The 21,066-nt window shown below is 41.6% G+C and overlaps 1 protein-coding gene and 1 pseudogene across 3 annotated transcripts in view; one reads left to right on the forward strand and one right to left on the reverse strand.

The window, feature by feature from the left end:
• The window catches only part of IP6K1 (inositol hexakisphosphate kinase 1), a 55,762-nt gene that overhangs the window by 1,584 nt on the left and 33,112 nt on the right, over window positions 1–21,066 (reverse strand). The window contains exons 1-4 of one of the 3 annotated variants that reach the window (XM_042929394.1): window positions 19,556–21,002; window positions 17,552–17,902; window positions 7,552–7,762; window positions 2,605–2,786 (exon numbers count right to left, since the gene is read on the reverse strand). In XM_042929394.1, the coding sequence (XP_042785328.1) occupies window positions 2,605–2,786; window positions 7,552–7,762; window positions 17,552–17,774 (616 nt within the window). In that variant the 5' untranslated portion in view covers window positions 17,775–17,902; window positions 19,556–21,002. Of the gene's footprint in view, window positions 1–2,604; window positions 2,787–7,551; window positions 7,763–17,551; window positions 17,903–19,555; window positions 21,003–21,066 lie in introns of those variants that run through there. The other 2 variants (XM_042929392.1, XM_042929395.1) reach the window with 2 other exon arrangements.
• LOC122213608 lies at window positions 9,013–14,497 on the forward strand (annotated as a pseudogene).

The following is a 21,066-nucleotide window of genomic DNA, read 5'->3' on the forward strand; positions in this document are numbered from 1 at the left end:
GTGTGATCATGATGACCTGAGCCGAAGTTGAACGCCTAACCGACTAAGCCACCCAGGCACTGCCCCCCCACCCCCGCGCCATTTTAACTACTTTTAACTGCACAGTTCAGTGGCATTAAGTACATTCACATTACTGTGCAACCACCATCACCCTTCATCTCTGGAACTTTTTTATGTTCCCAAACAGAAATCAGAAATTGTACCCACTACACACACTCCCATTCCTCTTCACATCCCCATGTCTGGGAACTGCCATTCCAGTTTCTGTCTCTATGAGTATGCCTACTCTAGATACTTCATATTTGTCTTTTTGTGTTTGGCTGTTTCAGAGCAAAATGTTTTCAAGTTTTAACCATGCTGTAGCATGTGACAAAATTTCATTCCTTTTTTATGGCTGAATAATTTTCCACGGTATGGATCTATGACAATCTGCTGATACCATCACATTTATTTTATTCTACTTTACTCTGTCTGGTAGGCATACACAAACTAAAGAAGGTCTGCCAGATTCACATGCATCCCTGGCACCGTAAGTAAACCAAGGCCCTGCTCAAGCCATACCGCATCCAGGCCTAAAAGAAATAGGGAAGACATCTTCACAGCACTATCACAAACACGAGAAATAAGGTTTACCACTTCCGAACAGGAATCTTAGGAAAAGATGGATTTAAATTTCTACCATGTCAGGGCACTTGGGTAGCTCAGTTAAGCGTCCGACTTCGGCTCAGGTCACAATCTCACAGTTCTTGAGTTCAAGCCCCACATTAGGCTGTGCACTGACAGTGCGGAGGCTGCTTGGGATTCTCTCCCTCTCCCTCTGCACCCTCCCACACTCTTCTATCTCAAAATAAATTAAAAAAAAAAACAAAACAAAACTTTAAGTAAGTAAATAAATAATACCTTTCTATCCTGCCATTTACTGACTAAACTTCAAACCAGTGGACTATATACTTCAGCTTGTCCCTTAGTACTTTTAGGACCTTCTGCTCAAAATGCCTCTATGGTCCTGGCCGGCTGGTATTTATACCCATGTCCTCATTTAAATCTGTGGTCTGCAACCACCCTGGATAAAGGTACACAGGCTAGTCACAAGGCTGCCAAAAGTCATCAGGGCCAAAGCCTGGACCTCAGTTCCATACTGGAGGACCATGAAGCAACCACAGTCTTGGATGATAACATACTTGGCATTGCTCGATGATGCACATGTTAACATCTCCTAATTCTTTAAAGAAGATCTACTAGAAAACCATTAAATTTGGCTATTAATTTCATCATCTGCAATAACTTATAAACAAATGACAATAAAACTTAAAAAGGGCTGCAGAAATATCTCACAGTGCCCGAGAGCATGGGCTCTTGAATCTTGCTTTGGCCTCTCATGGGCCTGGGCAGAACACTTAACCCCCTTGGGCTTCCATCTCCTTATCTTTAAAAAAAATTTTTAATGTTTATTTATTTTTGAGAGAGAGAGACACAGAGTGTGAGCAGGGGAGGGGCAGAGAGAGAGGGAAACACAGAATTCGAAGCAGGCTCCAGGCTCTGAACCGGCAGCACAGATGCGGGGCTTGAACTCACAAACCGTGAGGTCATGACCTGAGCCGAAGTCGGATGCTCAACCGACCGAGCCACCTAGGCGCCCAGCCATCTCCTCATCTTTAAACTGGCATCGTAACATTTTCTCCTTCAAAAGACTGTTACGAAAACTGAGTAAACAGGCCTCAACACATTCCCCTCAGTTTCTCAGTAAGTATTAGTCATTTACTGCCTACTGCTTCAGATAGTAACTGACCAGCAGAATTCCCATTTTATAATATTTCTTTGCGTTTACCATCTTAAAGACTATTATACGCTGTTCAGGTATGGTGTTTCTCTTTGGACAAAAAAAAAGTACCACTTTGTAATTATTCTCTTTTGGGAGTGGAGAAATGTATGTGTGCATATGCACGTGTGCACACAAATGCAGATCCCTGATTCTAGACCTGCACTGACAAATCTGGTAGCCACTAGCCACATCTGGCAATTTCAATTTAAATAAGTATAAAATTCTGTAACTCAGGCACAGCAGCCACATTTTGGTTACTCAGTATGGCCGGTGGCTGCCATACTAAACACAGATACAGATACTTCCATGGTCTCAGAAAGTTCTACCAAACAGCACTCTTCTAGACTGCCAAGTTGAAGCTTCAGGCTTACCAGCCCCAAAAGGCAGAAAAAAACATGTCAATAAAACAAAGAATGACAGGGGTGCCTGGGTGGCTCAGTCAGTTGGGCATCCAACTCTTGGTTTTGGCTCAGGCCGTGATCTCACGGTCTGTGAATTCAAGCCCCAAGTCCAGCTCTCATTGGCAGTGTGGAGCCTGCTTGGGACTCTCTCTCCATCTCTGCCCCTCCCCAACGTGTGCTTGCTCTCTCTCTCTCAGAATAAATAAACTTAAAAAAAAAAAAAAAAAAAAAAGAATGACAAAGAGCCTATGAAAAAGGGAGATGAGAACAAGTGGGGCTCCTGAACAGAGAGGGCCCTGGCCATGGTACTAGAAGGTATCCTGACACAGGAGCTACCCACGGTCGCAGCAAGGAACACCGCTGAAGTAGTAACAAGGATACTGTACAGCTTTCGGTCCTTGGACTCTGAGCGCATGCGGCTCAGCTGCTGCTTGTGACAGCGCAGACTCCAGGGGTTGTGGCTGATCTTCTCAGAACTCAGACCACTGTTGCCATCCAGCATCTGGAAAGGGACGTCTGAGTGGCTGTGGAGCTCCACCTTCGGACTCTTTGCCTCCTGGGAGCTAAGAAGGAAGAACATAACACATTGCTGAAGGGGCTCAGACAAGTTACCCTCTGGGGTCTCAGTGAAAAGGGTGAAGGAGACCTGGATCAGACCTAATCTGCCACCCTGGTGGCACCAGACCCTGGTGATGGGTGACACAGGGACCCCAGATGCACAAGTGCATAAAAGTGAGCAATAAGTAGTGTTTATACTTGTGTCTCTGAAAACTGTCTGAAAAATAACTCTTTGCACCAAATTACGTGATGAAGATACCACTCCGGATCCATTAGGAAGGCTATCACAAAAATAAACCAGAACAAGTGTTGTAGAGGATGTGGAGAAACTGGAACCCTCAAATGTTGCTGGAAAGCATGTAAAATGGTATAACTGCTATGAAAAAGTCTGGCGGTTCCTCAAAAAGTTACACGTACAATTATCATATATGACCCAGCAATTGCACTCTTAGGTATATACCTGAAAGAACTGAAAACAGAACTCAAATAGAAACTACACAAATATTTGCAGCATCATTACAATAAATAAGAGGTGAAGCAACCCAAGTGTTCATCAGTGGATAAATGGATAAACAAAACATGGTGTGCCCATACAATGGAGTGTCATTCAGCAATAAAAAGGAATGGAATTCTGACGCATGACGCATGCTATAACCTGGATGAACCCTGAAACATCCTGCTAAAGTGAAATAAGCCATACACAAAAGGAGAAATGCTGTATGATTCCACTCATCTGAGGGAACTGCACATTCACAGAAACAGAAAATAGAAAGGCAGTTGCCAGGGGCTGGGGGGAAGGGGAATGGAGAGTTATTTAACAGGTGTGGAGCTTCTGGCAGAGATAAAAAGGAGTTCTGAGAACGGATAGTAGTGATCTCTGCACAACAGTGTGAATGTACTTAATACTATTGAACTATACACTGAAAAAAGGTGAAAATGATACATTGTTAGATGTACTTTACAATTTAAAAAAAATACAAAAATTGACAAACGTGCAGTTACACACTTAACAAATATAGGGTGGAGCACGGGACACCACTGTCAAGAACACGAGTAATTATCATATTTCTGTCCACATCTACAACCAAATTTTTAATAAGATCTAAAGAAAGCATATGCTGACATTATATGCTTATGAATGTCTGTCTGCTTGTGTATCAACCTGGAAGAAAGAGAAAAACATCAAAGAAAAAAAGGCAGGATAGGCCCCAAAGAAACTTTCTCAGTGGACAAAGTTTGTGCCTGTGGAAGTCATGAAGCCATTTCAGTAAGGGGATTTTATTTCTAAAATAAGTCAAACCACAAAGGGGTTTTATTGAGAAGGTGACTCCAACTGAAAATATTAGGACTTTACTACAACTTCCTTTTTCCCACCAACACAAAAATCTTTGAAGTAACTTGCAATGTTCCTTCACCACGCCAAGCCAAGCCAAGCCAAGCACCGGAGAAGCCATGTGCGCTGCAAACGGCAGAGCAAGCCTGCAGCTCCGAGCAGAGGCAGAGCACTGCAGCAATATCAAATGCCACCGTCCTCCCCAGAACTTCTGGCCTCTCCTTTAACTGTAGATGGAGTAAGTCATGCAGTTGAGCTAGCCACCAGGGCTGGTGTGTACCAGAAATTGCTGACATTCCCCTGCAGGGTGATTGGACAGACTGGGTGAAATGGATGAGAGACACGGGCAGAGATCCCTTTCCCCTTTAACTGAAAGTAGAGGAGCCACCAATGCCTCTCAGCGTCATAAAACTCTCATTTTCTTCTGGTGAGGGCATGGCTAAGGCCATTCATGGATGCTTTCTTTGTGATCCTCTTTAAGAAACAATAAGGCTTACTCATCTGCCAAGTAAACCCAAATAAGTCCTCCGTGCCCGCACAGGGCACCCATTCCTCCTGGCATTACCCTTGGTATTGTAGCTCTGGCCCTGGTGAAGAATAAGCTACATTCCTAGAAGAGACTTAGTGCCTCTGAGAACAGGCCAGAGGTCTGGTCACTGCACACAGAGCTGTCACTTTCAGAGCAGAGCCTTGAACCTGGACATGGGTAGACTTTGATGTTATTCTATGTTCATTGGCTTTTCACCAGATGATTCGTGAAGCAATTTCTGTACCTTTGGCGGACCAAAGAAAGCCCACTCTAAAGAGCTATTGAGAGAAAGGCTTCAATGCCAGCTATGGGCTTGAGGACTTGGGGAACATTCCTTGTCACATGAATGACTAAGCTTAGGTCCCACAATCATCAGTGAAGAGGAAGCCCCTTGGGGAATGAACAAGAAGCCCTGAAGAAGTGCTTCTGCAGACCAGAGTCTATTTTACACACACACACACGAATATTACTCGATCAAAAAGAATGAAATCCTGCCATTTGCGATGACATGGATAGAGCTAGAATGTGTTATACTAAGTAAAATAAGTTAATCAGAGAAAGACAAATACAATATGATTTTACTCACATGTGGAATTTAAGAAACAAAACAGATGAACGTATGGGAAGAGGGGGGAGACAAGAGAGGGAAACTAACCACAAGAGAGACTTGATGATAGAGAACAAACTGAAGGTTGATGGGCGGGGGGGGGGGGGGGGGGGGGGGCATGGGCTAGATGAGTGAGGGCACCTGTTATGATGAGCACTGGGTGTTGTAAGTGATGAATCACTGAAGTCTACTCCTGAAACCAATATTGCACTGTATGTTAAATAACTAAAATCTAAATTAAAAAAAAAAAAAAAAGCTTAACTCCTGGAGACCCTGCTTACTCAGAGTGAAGGCCTCTCCTCTCCAGAAATGCAGATCTGGCCCAGAGAGGAAACATCACACACTCAGCCAGAGTCTCGTGGGGTTCTGTGCTCCTCGATGTGTGTGTGTCCTCTTCCATCAATGGGAGTAAGGAGAGCCAGAACACTCTGGGCTCTTACTGCTTCAGGAACTAGGGTGCACAGCATGTGTTGCTCAACTGACCTGATGTCAGAGATAAACTAATGTGCTGCCACACGCATATAAGAAAAGTCCCAAATCGGGGCGCCTGGGTGGCGCAGTCGGTTAAGCGTCCGACTTCAGCCAGGTCACGATCTCGCGGTCTGTGAGTTCGAGCCCCGCGTCAGGCTCTGGGCTGATGGCTCGGAGCCTGGAGCCTGTTTCCGATTCTGTGTCTCCCTCTCTCTCTGCCCCTCCCCCGTTCATGCTCTGTCTCTCTCTGTCCCAAAAATAAATAAAAAATGTTGAAAAAAAAAAAAATTTAAAAAAAATTAAAAAAAAAAAAAAAAAAAAAAAGTCCCAAATCTAACTTCTAAGTTGAGGCACAGATCTTATTCACTGAAACTTATTTTTAAGTGAAGTTAAATATACTTTAAAAAAAGGATTTTTTTTTAAAGTAATCTCTATACCTAGTAACATGGGGCTCGAACTCACAATCCAGAGATCAAGAGTCGCATGCTCCACCCACTCCGCCAGACAGGTGCCCCCAAATTAAATATAAAGTAATTTAGTCATAGAATTTTGATTTTACCTTGTTTCAGGAAGCTCACATTATTTTTAGCTTACGTTAGTTTTATTATTTAAAAAAATTTTTTTTTTTTTTTTTTTTTTTTTACAACTCATGGTTTCTTTAGTGTATTTACAAGGTTATAAAACTTCACCACTATCTAATTTTTAGGACATTTTCATTACCCCCAAAACAAACACTATCACCATTAGCAGTCACTTCCTATCCTCCTCTCCCCCTCAGCCCCTGGTATACCTTAACTTGCCTTCCTGTCTCATGCACTTGCCTATTCTGAACATTTTCTATATATGGAATCACACGTGTTTTTTTTGTGACTGACTTCTTTCACTCAGCACTTTAGTTTTTAAAGTTCATCCCTGTCGTGGCTCATGAGCATTCCAATCCTTTTTATCACTGGATAATATTCTATTATATGGATGCACCACATTTATTTATCCATTCATTAGCTGATGGACACAGTTGTTTTCATTTTTTGGCTGTTAGGAATAATTCAACTATAAACATCTGTTTACAAGTTTTGTGTCTGAATGTATTTTTCCAATTATCTTGGTAAATACTCCTATTCCTAGGAGTAGCATTGATGGGGTTAGCTTTCTGAAGAATAATTATTTTTCCAGAGTGGCTGCACTATTTTACATTCCCATCAGCAATTTAAGAGGGTTCCAATTTCTCTAAATCTTCATCAACACTTTTATTATCTGTCCTTTTGATGATAGCTACCCTATGAGAGTTCACATTTCTTGCATAAAATATCAAGAGAGACAATGCTTTATAGACTATTTTCCTAATCTACAAGAAAAATAATTTCCAATGCAATAAACTAAATTTTAGTTGCAGGGAAAGGGTTAACAGCTGACCTCATAGAGGTCAAAGAACCTTGTACAGAACCCTTAAAGAACACCGGTCTGGATGGCCTCTCACTGCGCTTGGGCAGTCCTACAAGGTCTGAAAGCAGGTGCAACCTCACCGTGGACCAAGGCATTTTGACCTTATGTGTGAGACACAACAAAGCTGGAGAGCACAGAGCACGGGGAGTCCTTGCTTCTGAAGGGCTGAGATCTTCACCATCACTCTCTCTTGACCAGCTACATCCATACACAGAAGACAGCATCACTGGGGTGATGTGACACACTCAGGTGGTAGCCAAAGAATACCAGCCATCTTTCCCCAAGCTTGGGCCCTACTTCCCCATGTGTCAGGACTCTAGAGAGGTCTTGAGTGTTTGTAATGCCAGGACCAGTCATGCACCTTCACCCTGCTCACCACCCCCTTACCTCTCAGAGGTTTCAAGGGACAGGCTGGCTTTCTCTTCCTTGTGGTCACTGCCACTGCCTGACCGGTGCAGGCTCCGGCGGGAGTGTTTGCGCCGAGGTTGCTCCCGCTCTGGTGTGTCATCCTGCTCCACAGTCTCACTTTCCACATAAGGGTAGGCCACCAAGTTGATGTAACCATCACTGTCTCCCTCAAAACAGACAGACACCACGCCTGTTGAAAAAAAGGCAGCCAGTCAACAAATGTCTACACAGGCTGGGTCTATGCAGCACAGACTGCTGGCACTTGCCGTCTCACAGCACATCACCTGCCATGAACCAACTGAAGATCAATGTAGGAACAATGACCAACAGACCTCTTTCCAGAAGACAGCTGACCACTCACCCCAACTCTAAGTCTGCTACTTAACCTCTGATCGGGGGTTAATCTCTGTTTATTTCCCACTCTCCTCTGCAGCCCTCTGATTTTCAACGACTGACTCCTGTACCATTCAAAAGAACTGTGTTCACTGGAGACACCCGCACCTAACATGATTTAACCCTCTACTTATACAACTGCTCTGTGATACTGCCATTCCCTGTGTCATTTTCTTGCTCTGTTTCTCTCTGCCTGGCAGAGTCACGTAGAGACAAGACTTCTTCCAGCAAAACAGTCCCAAAAAGAAGTCTTCTGCCCACACTAAGCATCAGGCGATTCTAACCTCACCAGACAGAACTTCTGCCTCACCACCAGCATTCCTAAGTTGACACCTTTCTACTCTCCGTGCTGTACTCAGGCAAAACAGCTTACCGCGCCCATTTTTTACCCAACAGGTTATCCGTTATTTCTTCGGAATCGTTAACAAAGGATTTAAAACACAATACCTAGAAACCTAACCCAAGGAGATTAAAACAAAAAACAAAAAACAAAAAAACAAAGTCCAGGCTGCCCTTTGTCTAACTTCCACATCTAACCTTCTGTCACTACATGTCTCCTTTACACTCCGGTGTACAAAATTGGCTCCATAATCTGAACAAAAATGAGAAGCATTTATGAGTAAGTCAATATAAGACTAAGAATATCCCTTCTCTTTGGTCCATTTCATCCTCATTCCCTAGGCCCTTTTAGAAAAAATTCCTTAAACTTGAAATTCTTTTTTCATACTTCCCACTATACTGCTCAAATGTATGCCACACGTCCATGGGCCTCGCATCTGTACCCTGGCTTGCTTTCATAGATGGCTACCTCTCCTGCAGGTTTTCACCTTTGTAACTTCTTGTCTCCACTAGAACCTCAACTGTTCCAGCTTGAATGCTCTCTGGTCTGCCAATCTTCTCTGTCTCCTGGGCTCCCCTTGTGCTCTGACCTAAAGTGTCCTCCAGGCCTGCCACACAGCTGTCACGCTGACCAGGGTGAGGGTTGAGGGTCATTCCTTCTATGGTCCTCTACTTCTCCCACTCTTGGTTTACTCCTTAGAGTGGAAGATGTCTTCAAAGTAGCTTTCTAAGAAAAGGCATTCAGGTCAATTTTGAGTCCTTTGCAGGATTTTATTCTGCTCTTACACTTGACTGACTGAAGACAAAATTCTATGTTGTCTGCAAATAAAGAGTTTTACTTCTTCCTTTCCAATTGGAATGCCTTTTTATTATTTCTATCTTGCCTAACCACACTGGCCAGAACCTCCAGGAAAATGTCAACTAGAAGTGGAGAGCATGAACATCCTTGTCTTATTCCTGATCTTGTGGGGCAAGGCAACTGTTTTGTCATTATGATGCTGGCTAGAGGTTTTTCATACATGCCCTCAGGTTAAAGAACTATCCTTCTATTCCCAGTTTGCTGCTGTTGTTGTTTTATCAAGAACAGATGTTGGATATTGTTGAATGCTTTTTCTGCATCTGCTAAGATATAGATGGTTTTTCTTTTTTTAGATTATTAATATGACGAATTCCATTTAACCTTTGAATGTTAAACCTACCCTGTATTACTCAGATAAACCTTACCTGGTTATGATGCAGTGTGCTTTTAATACACTGTTCTAGTCAATCGACTAAAATTGTATTCAAATTTTTTACATCTAGGTTGGTGAGGGGCATTTATTTTCTCATAGTGGTCTTGCTGAATGAGTTGGGACATACTCTCTAATTTTTTTTGGAAGAGTTTCTGTAGAACTACTATTTCTTAAATGTTTGGTAGAATTCACCGTGAAGCTGTGTGGGCCTGGAGTTTTCTCTGCTAGAATGTGTTGAACTCCAATTTCAATTTATTTGATAGGGCTATTCAGAGTCCCCATTTCTTCATGAAAATTTTCATAGTTTGTATCTTTCAAGAAATTACCTCTTTCATCTAAGTTGTAGAATTTATTGGGATAAAGTTTCTCAAAATATTCTTTTATCTTTAAATATCAGTAGACCCTAGTGAAGACACATATATCATTTCTGATATTGGACATTTATGTCATCTCCTTTTCCTGACCAGTCTGGCTAGAGATGTTGTTCTCAAAGAATCAGCCTTTTGTCTTTGGTTTTCATTTATTTTCTTAATTTGGTCTTTGGTTTTCATTTATTTTTTAATTTTTGCTCATTTTCATACTGAACTATCTTTTCCATACTGATTCACATTAATTTAGATATAGATCTATATTCTGGAAACTAATCCTTGGTCAGTTATACATGTGGTAAATATCTTTACTCATTTTCTCTAAAGGTGAATTTTAATAAACATAAGTTTTAAATTTTATATAGTCAAATATATCATTTGATCTTTTACGATTAGCTCTTTTCTGTCTTGAAGGCTGATCTAAAGCTATACTGGAAACCTTTCATTCTCTTCAGGTACATACTTTTGAGTACCCTGACAGACCACTGGCAGACACAGAGCATCATACCTGATACAGGGAGATATGGCTATGCTGTGGATAGGGCAGGAAGAAGTTCTACAAATAGTAGATGAAACTTGCCAATTAAACGAATCCTGCAATCTACTACTAGTTTAAGAAGAAAATATTTTTGATCCTGACATTATTTTTTACATCAGTACTCACACCTAGGTAGAATGCAGATGGGCACATGAAAAATCAATGGTCTGATATAAGCCCCAATTTTCTTGGCAATTGTAAGACTAATTTCAACAGACACTAAGGATTACATTTGGTGGAGGTTTTGGTATTTTTAAAAAATATATTTTTAGAAATTATAGTAAAAAAAATACGTAACATAAATTTATCATTGTAACCATTTTTTCCTAAATGTTTTATTTTTGAGAGAGAGAGACAGAACATGAGTGGGGGAAGGGCAGAGAGCGAGGGGAAACAGAATCTGAAGCAGGAGCCAGGCTCTGAGCTGCCAGCACAGAGCCCGACGCAGGGCTCGAACCTACAAACCGTGAGATCATGACCTAAGCAGAAGTTGGATGCTTATCTGACTGAGCCACCCAGGTACCCCTCATTTTAACCATTTTTAAACATGCAATTCAGTGGCATTAAGTGCATTCACAATGTTGTCTACCATTATCATTATCTAAATCCCGAACTTTCTCATCACTTCAAACAATTCTATACCCATTAAATAATAACTCCCCCTCTCCTCCTCACCCAAACCCAGGTAACCTCTAATCCACTTTGTCTCTTTACACACTTGCCTATTGTAGATATTCTATATAGGTGGAATCATGTAATTTCTGTCCTTTTGTGTCTGGCTTATTTCACTTAGCATAATGTTTCCAAGATTCATCCATGTTGTAGCATGTATCAGAACTTCATTTCTTTCTAAATCTGAATACTATTCCATTGTGAATATTTATCCCAATTTGTTTGATACACTTATCTGCTGACACATGGGTTGTGAATATTGTGAATAATACTTCTGTGAATATTAGCTTTATGAGCATCAGTTTGAGTCCCTGCTTTTAGTTCTTTTGGGTACACACCCAGGAGAGGAACTGCTAATCATATGGTAATTCTGTTTAACTTTTTGAGGAACTACCAAACTGGTTTCTGTAGTGGTTGCACCATTTGACATTCTTACTGGCAGTGTTCTATTTCTCCACATTCTTGCCAACCCTTTCCTTTTTCTTGTTTTTAATTATTATAGCCATCCTAGTGTGCACGAATGGTATCTGATTTGTGGTTCTGATTTGCATTTTTAAAAATTTTATTTATTTTGAGAGAGTGCACGCAAGTGGGGAAGGGGCAGAGAGGGAGAGAGAGCGAACCCCAAGCAGGCTCTTCACCACCAGTGCAGAGCCTGATGCAGAGCTCAAACTCACTAACTCACAAAGTCACTAATCATGACCTGAGCTGAAGTCAGATGCTTAATTGACTGAGCCACCTGGGTGCCACCAATCTGCATTATCTTAATGACTAATGACATTGATGTGTTGTTGGCCATTTGTGTATCTTTTTCTGGAGAAATGTGTATCCAAGTCCATTGTGCCATTTTGAATCCAATGGTTTGCTATTTTTTTTTTTAAGTTTATTTATTTTGAAAGCGAGTGCATGAGAGCCAGCAGGGGAGGGGGAGGAGGAAGAGAGAGAGAGATAGAGAGAGATAGAGAAAGGGAAAGAGAAAGGGAGAGAGAGAGAGAGAGAGAGAGAGAGAGAGAGAATCTCAAGCAGGCTCTACATTGTCAGTGCAGAACCTGACACAGGGCTGGAACCCACGAACTATGAGATCATGACCTGAGCCAAAAACAAGAGTTGGACACTTAACTGACTGAGCCACCTTGGAACCCTGCTACTGTTTTCAAAACAGAACCAGAAGAATATTACATTTGAAGGAATATTCTAGGACTACAAAACAAGAGAGAAGCCAGAATCAAACACATTGCTGTCTCTAAGTGGCTAAGAACAGTTGCAAATGCTTTATATGCAGCTTCAGCCACCAACTCGTCCACACTCAACACATCCATGGCCAAACCTTCTGCTATAAATATGCCAAAATGAGATAGAGAACTATAAGCCCTGTTAGCTCAGAGTCCTTCTGATGCTAAGGAAAAAAAAAAAAAAAAAAAAAAAAAAAATCTTAAAAGGGAGTCAAATCCTGGCTCCAGAGAAATGTTTTCTAAATCACAACCGACAGAACTGGGACAAGTTCAAACCTCCAGGTGGCTCCCAGGAAAGGACTGTCAGTAGTGGTTCAGTTTTTCCCCAACTTTTCTCAGACTGGGGAACAGAAGTCTTTAAAAGCCATAGCAAATCATTAGTATCTATTTTCTTTTCTCGGGCTGCATTTTCACTAGGTAAAATAAATATACTTTCTCAAATACACAATTAAACCAAAAATTGATCCTTTCTTATTAAGTCAAATGAAGCCCAATTTATCGAAAGAAAATTGAAGATATTATTGGTCCAATTAATATATATCAAAACCCAACAGTACAGGGTTTGGTTTTTTTTGAAATACATTTAATATTATAGAAAGTTACCAAAAATATAGAATTCCCATATACTCAGCTTCCTCATGAGGCCAGTGTATCAGGTAAAGCCCTATCACAAAGTGACACATCTCTCCTTCTCTGGTTGCAGACCATGTGCAGGAAGACTCTCTGACCCAACTCTTCAAGCTCTTGAATCCCATCAAGGTATTTTAAAATGTCTGTCTGAACTGAAAAGCTATGGTTAATGGTCACACCAAGATGACTGACATGTCAGATGTGGACTTGGATGTAACCAACACAATCCAAGCTGATGAGCCAACTGCTTTACTAACCAATGCATTGGACTTAAATTCCATGCTTGGAAAGGATTATGGAGCACTGAAAGACAAGGGCACTGAAAGATCATGATTAACACAAACCCCACCTCCCCCCACCCCCCTTGTGCTGTACTGCAGGGTCCTGTTCACTGTTCTCATGCATGCTGCAGTCAACAGCGAGCCCAATGTCTTCTCGAGTGCTTTGGCAAGCACACCAAAAAAACCAGCCCCTCATGAATATCACCTGGGGTTTATTCTAATTGGGAAGAATGTGCTGAAGATTAAAATGCAGTTCAGTATCCAAACGATGTGTCCCATCAAAGGAGAAAGAAACACTGCACATTTTTTGTTTGGCCAGAAGCATAATGCTATAAATTTAACCCTTGTAAAAACCTGGGTAGATAATAGCTATTTTTCAGCTAAAAGAAGGAAGCAGTAAAGAAGAAGCCACTATATGGGGGTACCTGGGTGGTTCAGTCGGTCAAAATCCAACTTTTGATTTTGGCTCAGGTCATGATCTCACAGTGGTGAGATCAAGCCTCATGTCAGGCTCTGTGCTGAGCATAGAGCCTGCTTGAGACTCTCTCTCCCTCTCTCTCTGCTCCTCCCCTGCTCACATGTGCACACCCTCTTTCTCAAAAATAAATAAATAAATGAACATTTTTTAGAAAGAAGAAGCCGCCACTATGTTCCACTCCATGAAGGCTACTCTTGGGAAGAGCCCCTGGCTTGCTGGGAATGAACTCGCTTCAGCAGATGTTGTGCTGTGGTCTGTGTTCCAGCAGATGGAAGGCTGCAATATGATGGTGCCAGCCAACATGCAGAGATGGATAAGGGCCTGTGAAAACCTGGCCCCTTTTAACACTGCCCCCAAGCTCCTTAAGTGAATTTCACTAATTGATTTTAGATTTTAAGAACAGTGCTGTTTCATGCATATTGTTGATAAACTGACTTATTCTAAAATCATCAATACTGTCTTCATTTAAGCCAGTTGTTGAGCATCAGTAAGAGCATATTAAAAAAATTTGTTAAAAATGAAATCATAATTTATAATTATCAAAACCAAGAAATGAACACTGACATAATAATATTAAGTAATCTGTATACTTTATTTGAATGTTGGCAGTTTTCCCACTTATATTCTTTTTCTGGTTCAGGATTTCACTTCACATTGCATTTAGTCCTCCTCAGTCTCCTCCAATCTGATATAGTTTCTGTCTTTCTCTTTCAAGACTTTGACACTTTTGAAGAATACTAACAGTTATTTTGTAGCATGTCCCTAAATTTGGATTTGCATTACATTTTCTCATGATTAGATTGATATCACTCACTTTAGGCAACAGAAATGATCTTGTGTCCTCCTCAGTTCTTATGTCAGAAGGTACAGGTCTTGTTACTGGTGATTTAACTTTGATCACTTGGTTAAGGTGAAGTCTGCCAGGTTTCTCCTTTGTAAAGTTATTATTTTTCCTATTGTAATTAATGAATATCCTATAGGGAGATACTTTGAGACTTTCTAAATATTCTGTTTCTTATAGTATGTTAGCCCACTCATTTTAGAATCAATCATGGTTCTTGCCAGGGACAATTATTACTGTGTTGTGTGTCTAATGGTGACTTCTGTTTCCATCATTCCTTCTGTATCTTTTAATTAAAAGGAATTACAATTCTATAAGGAAGAAATGTCCCTTTTCACCCATTTATCTATCAGTATGGAGTTAGAGATATTTTATTTCTCATATTCTAGATTTGGCCACTGGGATTCCCTGATATCGGCTCTTGTGTGCTTGTAACATACACTCCCATCATTTTTGACTATTTCTTTACTTTTAGTTACCAGGGGATGCTCCAGGCTCATCTTTTATTTTCCTGCCCCAATTCAGAAACCAATCATTTCTCCAGGGAGTTCTGCTTCCCTTTACTGTAGGAATGGTATTTAGAAGGACCAAGATCTTGGCCCTACGATTGCTACTGGAGTATCATTGTTTTTAGGCCCTTTCAGCAGACAGATCTGGGAAATACATGTATAAATACTAACCCACACATACACATATATCTCTTTATTGCCAGGAACACAGGTGTTTTTAAAATTCAACCAAGCTAAGGAAAAATGCCAGTAATATTCTGTGTTTGGTAAGTTTCAAGAGGGATTTTTATGTATTTAGTATTACCAGCGGCAGTCATCAGGGGTTACCACATATAGTACCAAATATGAAGTTCTAGGCTTCTATATCCTTATGCAAAACTTTCCCATTAGTCAATCCATTAGTCAAGTATTTATTAAGCATCTACTAGATGCCAGGCCCTGTAACAGTTTGGCAGTTCTTCAAAAAGTTAAACAGAATTACCATATGACCCAGCAGGTTCCACTCCTAGGTATGTACCCAAAAGAAATGAAAGCAGAGACTCAAACAGATGCTTATAAGCTAATATTAACAAAAGCATTATTCACAATAGTCCAAAGTGGGAACAACCCAAGTGTCCGTCAACAGATAAGTGGATAAACAAAATGTGATATATATTCACAATGGGTATACAGCCATAAAAGGACATGAAGTTCTGATACATGCTACAACATGGGTGAGTCTTGGAAACATTATGCTAAGTGAAATAAACCAGACACAAAAGGACAAAAAATTACATGATTCCACTTCTATGAAATATCTACAATAGGCAAATGTGTAAAGAGACAAAGTAGACTAGAGGTTACCTGGGTTCGGTGAGGTGGAAAGGGAGAGTTATTATTTAATGGATACAGAGTGGTTGTTTGAGGTGATGAGAAAGTTATGGAAGTAATGATAATGGTAGACAACATTGTGAATGTACTTAATGCCACTGAATTGTACATTTAAAAATGGTTAAATTTTATGTTATGTATATTTTGCCACAATAAAAAAAATTATGGATTTTTTAAACCATTTTTTAACCATTAGTAACATTTAAAAAAATTTTTTTTTTAATATTTATTTATCATTTTTGAGAGACAGAGACAGAGTGTGAGTTGGGGATGGGCAGAGAGGGAAACACAGAATCCAAAGCAGGCTCTGGGTTCCAAGCTGTCAGCACAGAGACCTATGTGGGGCACAAACCCACGAACAATGAAATCACGACCTGAGCCAAAGCCAGACGCCCAACCGACTGAGCCACCAAGGAGCCCCTGAATTGATTTTTCTAAACTGAGGATCTCTTGGGGAGCCTGGGTGGCTCAGTCAGTTGAGAACCAACTTCGGCTGATGTCATGATCTTGCAGTTCATGGGTTTGAGCCCCGCCTCAGGCTCTGTGCTGACAGCTCAGAGCCTGGAGACTACTTTGGATTCTTGTCTCCCACTCTCTCTGCCTCTTCCCAACTCACGCACGTGCGCTCTCTCTCTCAAAAAATTAAACATTAAAAAAATTTTTTAAATAAAATAAATTGAGGATCCCTTAAGTAAATAATGACGTAAACATGACTAAATTCATAACAGCTTTGGGAAATTAAAAAGTAGAATACAAGGAGCACCTGGGTGGCTCAGTCGGCTAAGCATCCAACTTCAACTCAGGTCATGATCTCGCAGTTTGCGAGTTCAAGCCCTGTATCAGGCTCTGTGCTGATAGCTCAGAGCCTGGATGCTTCAGATTCTGTGTCTCCCTCCCTCTCTGCCCCTCCCCTGCTCATGCTCTCTCTCTCTCTCTCAAAAATAAATAAACATTATAAAAATTTTTTTTAAAAAGTAGAACACAAAAATATAACTTATCCATAGTGGGCAATGAAAATGTATAAACAGAGTAACAAAAATCAAATTTTAAAATAAAGTGACTTAATTCTGGTATATATTCATGGGGTTCTATTCTATAAAGTTAATTTACATTTTCAAACACTATTTTTCCTTCAAAAGTTAGGACTTTCAGACCTTCTCAATCCTTCTGTAAACTTCTTATCATCAATTCATTCCCCCAGCACAGACAAAGGCTCCACACAGCCTCCTTGCCAGCTGTCTCACTGCCTTGGCCTGGAAAGCATCCAACTCTTCCTCCTCCGGAACCAGAGAAGTACTGCCCCTCTCCGAGAGCATCCCCGCAAACAGGGGAAACCACCTTGCTAAGAGCATGCTCTTCACCAACAGTATTTAATACTGTGAATTCTTCCAGGTTTACCTATTGGTGAATTCAGATTTTCAAGATCTCAAGACTGTGCTGGTGCTTTCAGTCTCAAATTTTGCCTAACAAAGTGATTTAGTTTGAGACAAAAGAGACCTACAATCATATCACCTGGCCCACAACACAAGGAAAACTGAGCTGAAAACCTGCAAAAGCCCAAGGCTACTGCTCTCTCCAAACTGGCCAGTGACTGACCTTTGTATTCAGGGGTGAACTCCTTCATTTCGGGAGGGAGGGACTCATAGAACCGCTGCTCCCGGGAGATGAGAGGCTTGCACACAGTGTGGTCGTCGTAGCGCATCATGCTGCTGTGTCCGCCCACCTGGTGGATGAAGGGCTCCAGGAGGACTCCCCGGTCTCCGGCCCGACTTGCATTCTTGCCATACTGCCCCACTTCCATGGTTTGACAAACACACATTGCGTTGGGGGCCAGCTGCACACTGAGGGCAGAGGATGCAGCACATGGGCCACAAAAGGACAGCTAGGCAGAAGATCCTGGCGAACTGAAAGCCAACAGTCAGAGTCTGTTCAGCTTATTCTTCTTTCCTAACAGAAAGGAGAGAGGAAAAGAGGGAATCAAAACACCCGGCAAGCTACAATTTTCCTACAGTTCAAAGAATATCTGCTCTATGAAAAGAATGGGATTCTGGGGGCACCTGGCTGGCTCAGTCAGTTGAGCATGTGACTTGATCTCGGGGTTATGAGTTTGAGCCCCACATTGGTCATAGACATTACTTTAAAAAAATAAAAAATAAAAATACAAAAAAAAAAAAAAAAAAAAAAGAAAGGGATTGTTTTGTTTCCTGCTATATATTCCCCCAAGCATGTACAACGCCGCCTGGTGCATGAGAGACAGGTGGTAAGTTTTTCTGAATGATACAACTTTGGTCTCCTCTATCCATTTTTTTTATGCACAGAAGCCCACATTCTCTTCCCTTCCTAGCTGTCATATACATTCCATGTTCCCTATAGGATTTGATTTTAGAGCTGCAGTATGTTAACAGCCGTCAGAAAGGCAACTCTCCCTGCTTATTCCACATTCAAAGATAAGTGTTCAGGGAAAAAAACAGACGGTAACACAAATTCATTGTGTTCAGACTTCTCACCATATCCAGTAATGGTAAGGGTCTCGGGTCTCTCACTGACTCAAGGAAGGGTTTTTGTCTGGGAAATCAGGTCACACTTTCCAACTTTTCTGTTGAAGGTGCCAAGGAGCAGCCAGGGAAAGTCATCCCTTGCTGAGTTGTAGAATCATAAAAAGGGTTTGCTTTTCCCAAAGAAATTCAGGCTTCTGATTTCTTCTACTTTAAATCTGTGGCCATCAATTTATAGCCATGTCTGGCACCACAGAGCTTGCCTTTCTGTCTGACTACACCAACCAGTGGGACAAGGAAAGGCCCTTTGTACTTAAATACCTACCCTGTAATGTCAATTTTCTCTCAAGAAAGTTAAAGTAATGGGCAACTTCCCTAGTACTGAATATATTTTGTGATTAGGAATGTAGCAGGCAAGACTACATCTGAAAGATCAAGACGAAAGAAGAAAAATTAAGTATTTGTGAAAGCAGGAATATGGCTTTACCTGCAAGAGATGAAATATTTTCTTCTGAACCTCATAACTTATGGGCATAATAGTCTACTGAAGAAAACTGCTGCAAAACTGCAGAAGTTCTTTTTTTTTTTTTTTAATGTTTATTTTTGAGAGAGAAAGAGTGCTAGCGGGGGAGGTACAGAGAGAGAGGGGGACAGAGGATTCGAAGTGGGCTCTGTGCTGACAGCAGAGAGCCCAACGCGGAGCTGGAACTCACAAATCATGAGACCACGACCTGAGCCGAAGTGGGGCGCTCAACCAAATGAACCACCCAGGCACCCCTGCAAAAGTTTCTGAATTCAAAGCTGCCCACAAGCTCTATTTCACAGCTATCAATAAAAATAAATGATTTTCCATTCCCCTAACTGATCAGTACCACTTCAATAAACACACACTTTTTTGCTTAGCTATCCACTTTCCATTCCTCCCTACCCCATGGAGTTTTCCCCAGACTCCATTCTCCCAAACAGGAGTTGGGTGCACACCTCTATGGCTCCTAAGGTACCTGTGCCAACTATCTCAGCCATACATCACTGTACCTTCATCTACTTGTCTGTCACCACCACCAAACCATTCCCTTGTATCTCTAACTAGGGTCCAAAGCAGTACCTGGCACACAGGAAATGCTCAAAGACAGGTTTGTTGGAATGAATGGATTCCAGGAAGATGGCTGCAGGGAGTAAAAGCACCAAATGAAAACAGGAGTCACACAGTGGTAGTGTTAAGTGGAGAAGCAGCTTGAAGGGCCTCTTCTCGAGGCTCCTGGAGGTGCCTACGGTGGCAGTGGACACAGCTTAGCACTGTCAATCAGCTCTTACCCTGGCTCAGTTGTTCACTGGGATTGCCCCCGCGGGGGACAGGGTACCCAGGAAGGTGCCGAACTTTCTATTCTGGGTCAGTGGGTGTCTGGGAAAGGAGAGGGATGGACAGTGCCAAATGCCCCGGAAGAGCTGGACTCAGAGATGCGTGCCCAGCTTTGCAACCCCCACAGGACAGAGAAGCACAAGTCCAACCTCCAGTCAGATCTAGACTTTTGATATTTTGTTTCCACATGATAGACACATAAAATTATAGTACTGTTTTTGTGTTTCAAATATTTTCTTAGAAGTAAACATGTAAAACATTCCATATTTCTATGGCTTTGTTTGGCATTTCTTTTTAAATAAACCTAGAACCTAAAAAACTAAAGTGCCCAGAACTCTCTAGCCCTCGCTTACAAAGTGTGGAGCTGTGGGCGAATCCCTTAACTGCAAATTTCCTCATCTCTAGTTTGAAGACATGCCCACCGCTAACCCTGTGGGATATTCTGATGCAGGTGAAGGGGCCTGGGCTAGCCCTGCCTACTTCTAGCCTTGGAAGTACTAGAAAGAGAAACAGCTCAGACTAAAAACAATCAGAGGTTGCTCCTGAAGTCTGGTGTCCACGAAGGCCCACTGTGAAAACCATGGAATGAGAACGCTGTAGATGATGACGTCTTTCTCCACTATTTCCTCACTAACAGAATCCCAATCAGGTAGTCCAACTTCATGGGAATGTGAAACTGCATTCTAGTTAAGGGAGAATCTTGAACAGCAGTACTTCCTTCTGATCCTAAGAGACGGCTGATTTAGGAAAAGGGCATGTAACTTGTCTTCTAACCACGAAACATGAGGGGAAGTTGGCCAGGGGTCCTCTGGGAAAAGTTACCTTGCTCTGAAAGAACAAGAAGATGTCCCTTCACTTCCTCAAGATATTGTTCTGTCTAGATGTGTATCTGAGACTACTGAAGCCAAGACACCTGGTGACCCTAAAAGATACTAGCCTAAAGACAAGGCCAACATGTTGAGCATGCAGCACAGAAGAATAGAAATCAGGGTCACTGATGTTGTCACTAAAGTACTGGATATCTTGTTATGTAACAAAAATAAATTTCCCTTTATGCTTTTAGCCAATCTCATTAGGGTTTTCTGCTACTTGTAGTCAAAACCATCCTAGATGAAGGGACCAAAAAAAAAACCATCAAAATCCCCAGATCTCCAGGTAATACACTTTGCACATTAAAGAAGTGTCTTCTGGGGGCGCCTGGGTGGCTTCAGTCAGTTAAGCATCTGACTTCGGCTCAGGTCATGATCTCATGGTCC

The sequence above is a fragment of the Panthera leo genome, chromosome A2, assembly GCF_018350215.1.
Source record: "Panthera leo isolate Ple1 chromosome A2, P.leo_Ple1_pat1.1, whole genome shotgun sequence".
In the NCBI taxonomy this organism is placed as follows: domain Eukaryota; kingdom Metazoa; phylum Chordata; class Mammalia; order Carnivora; family Felidae; genus Panthera; species Panthera leo.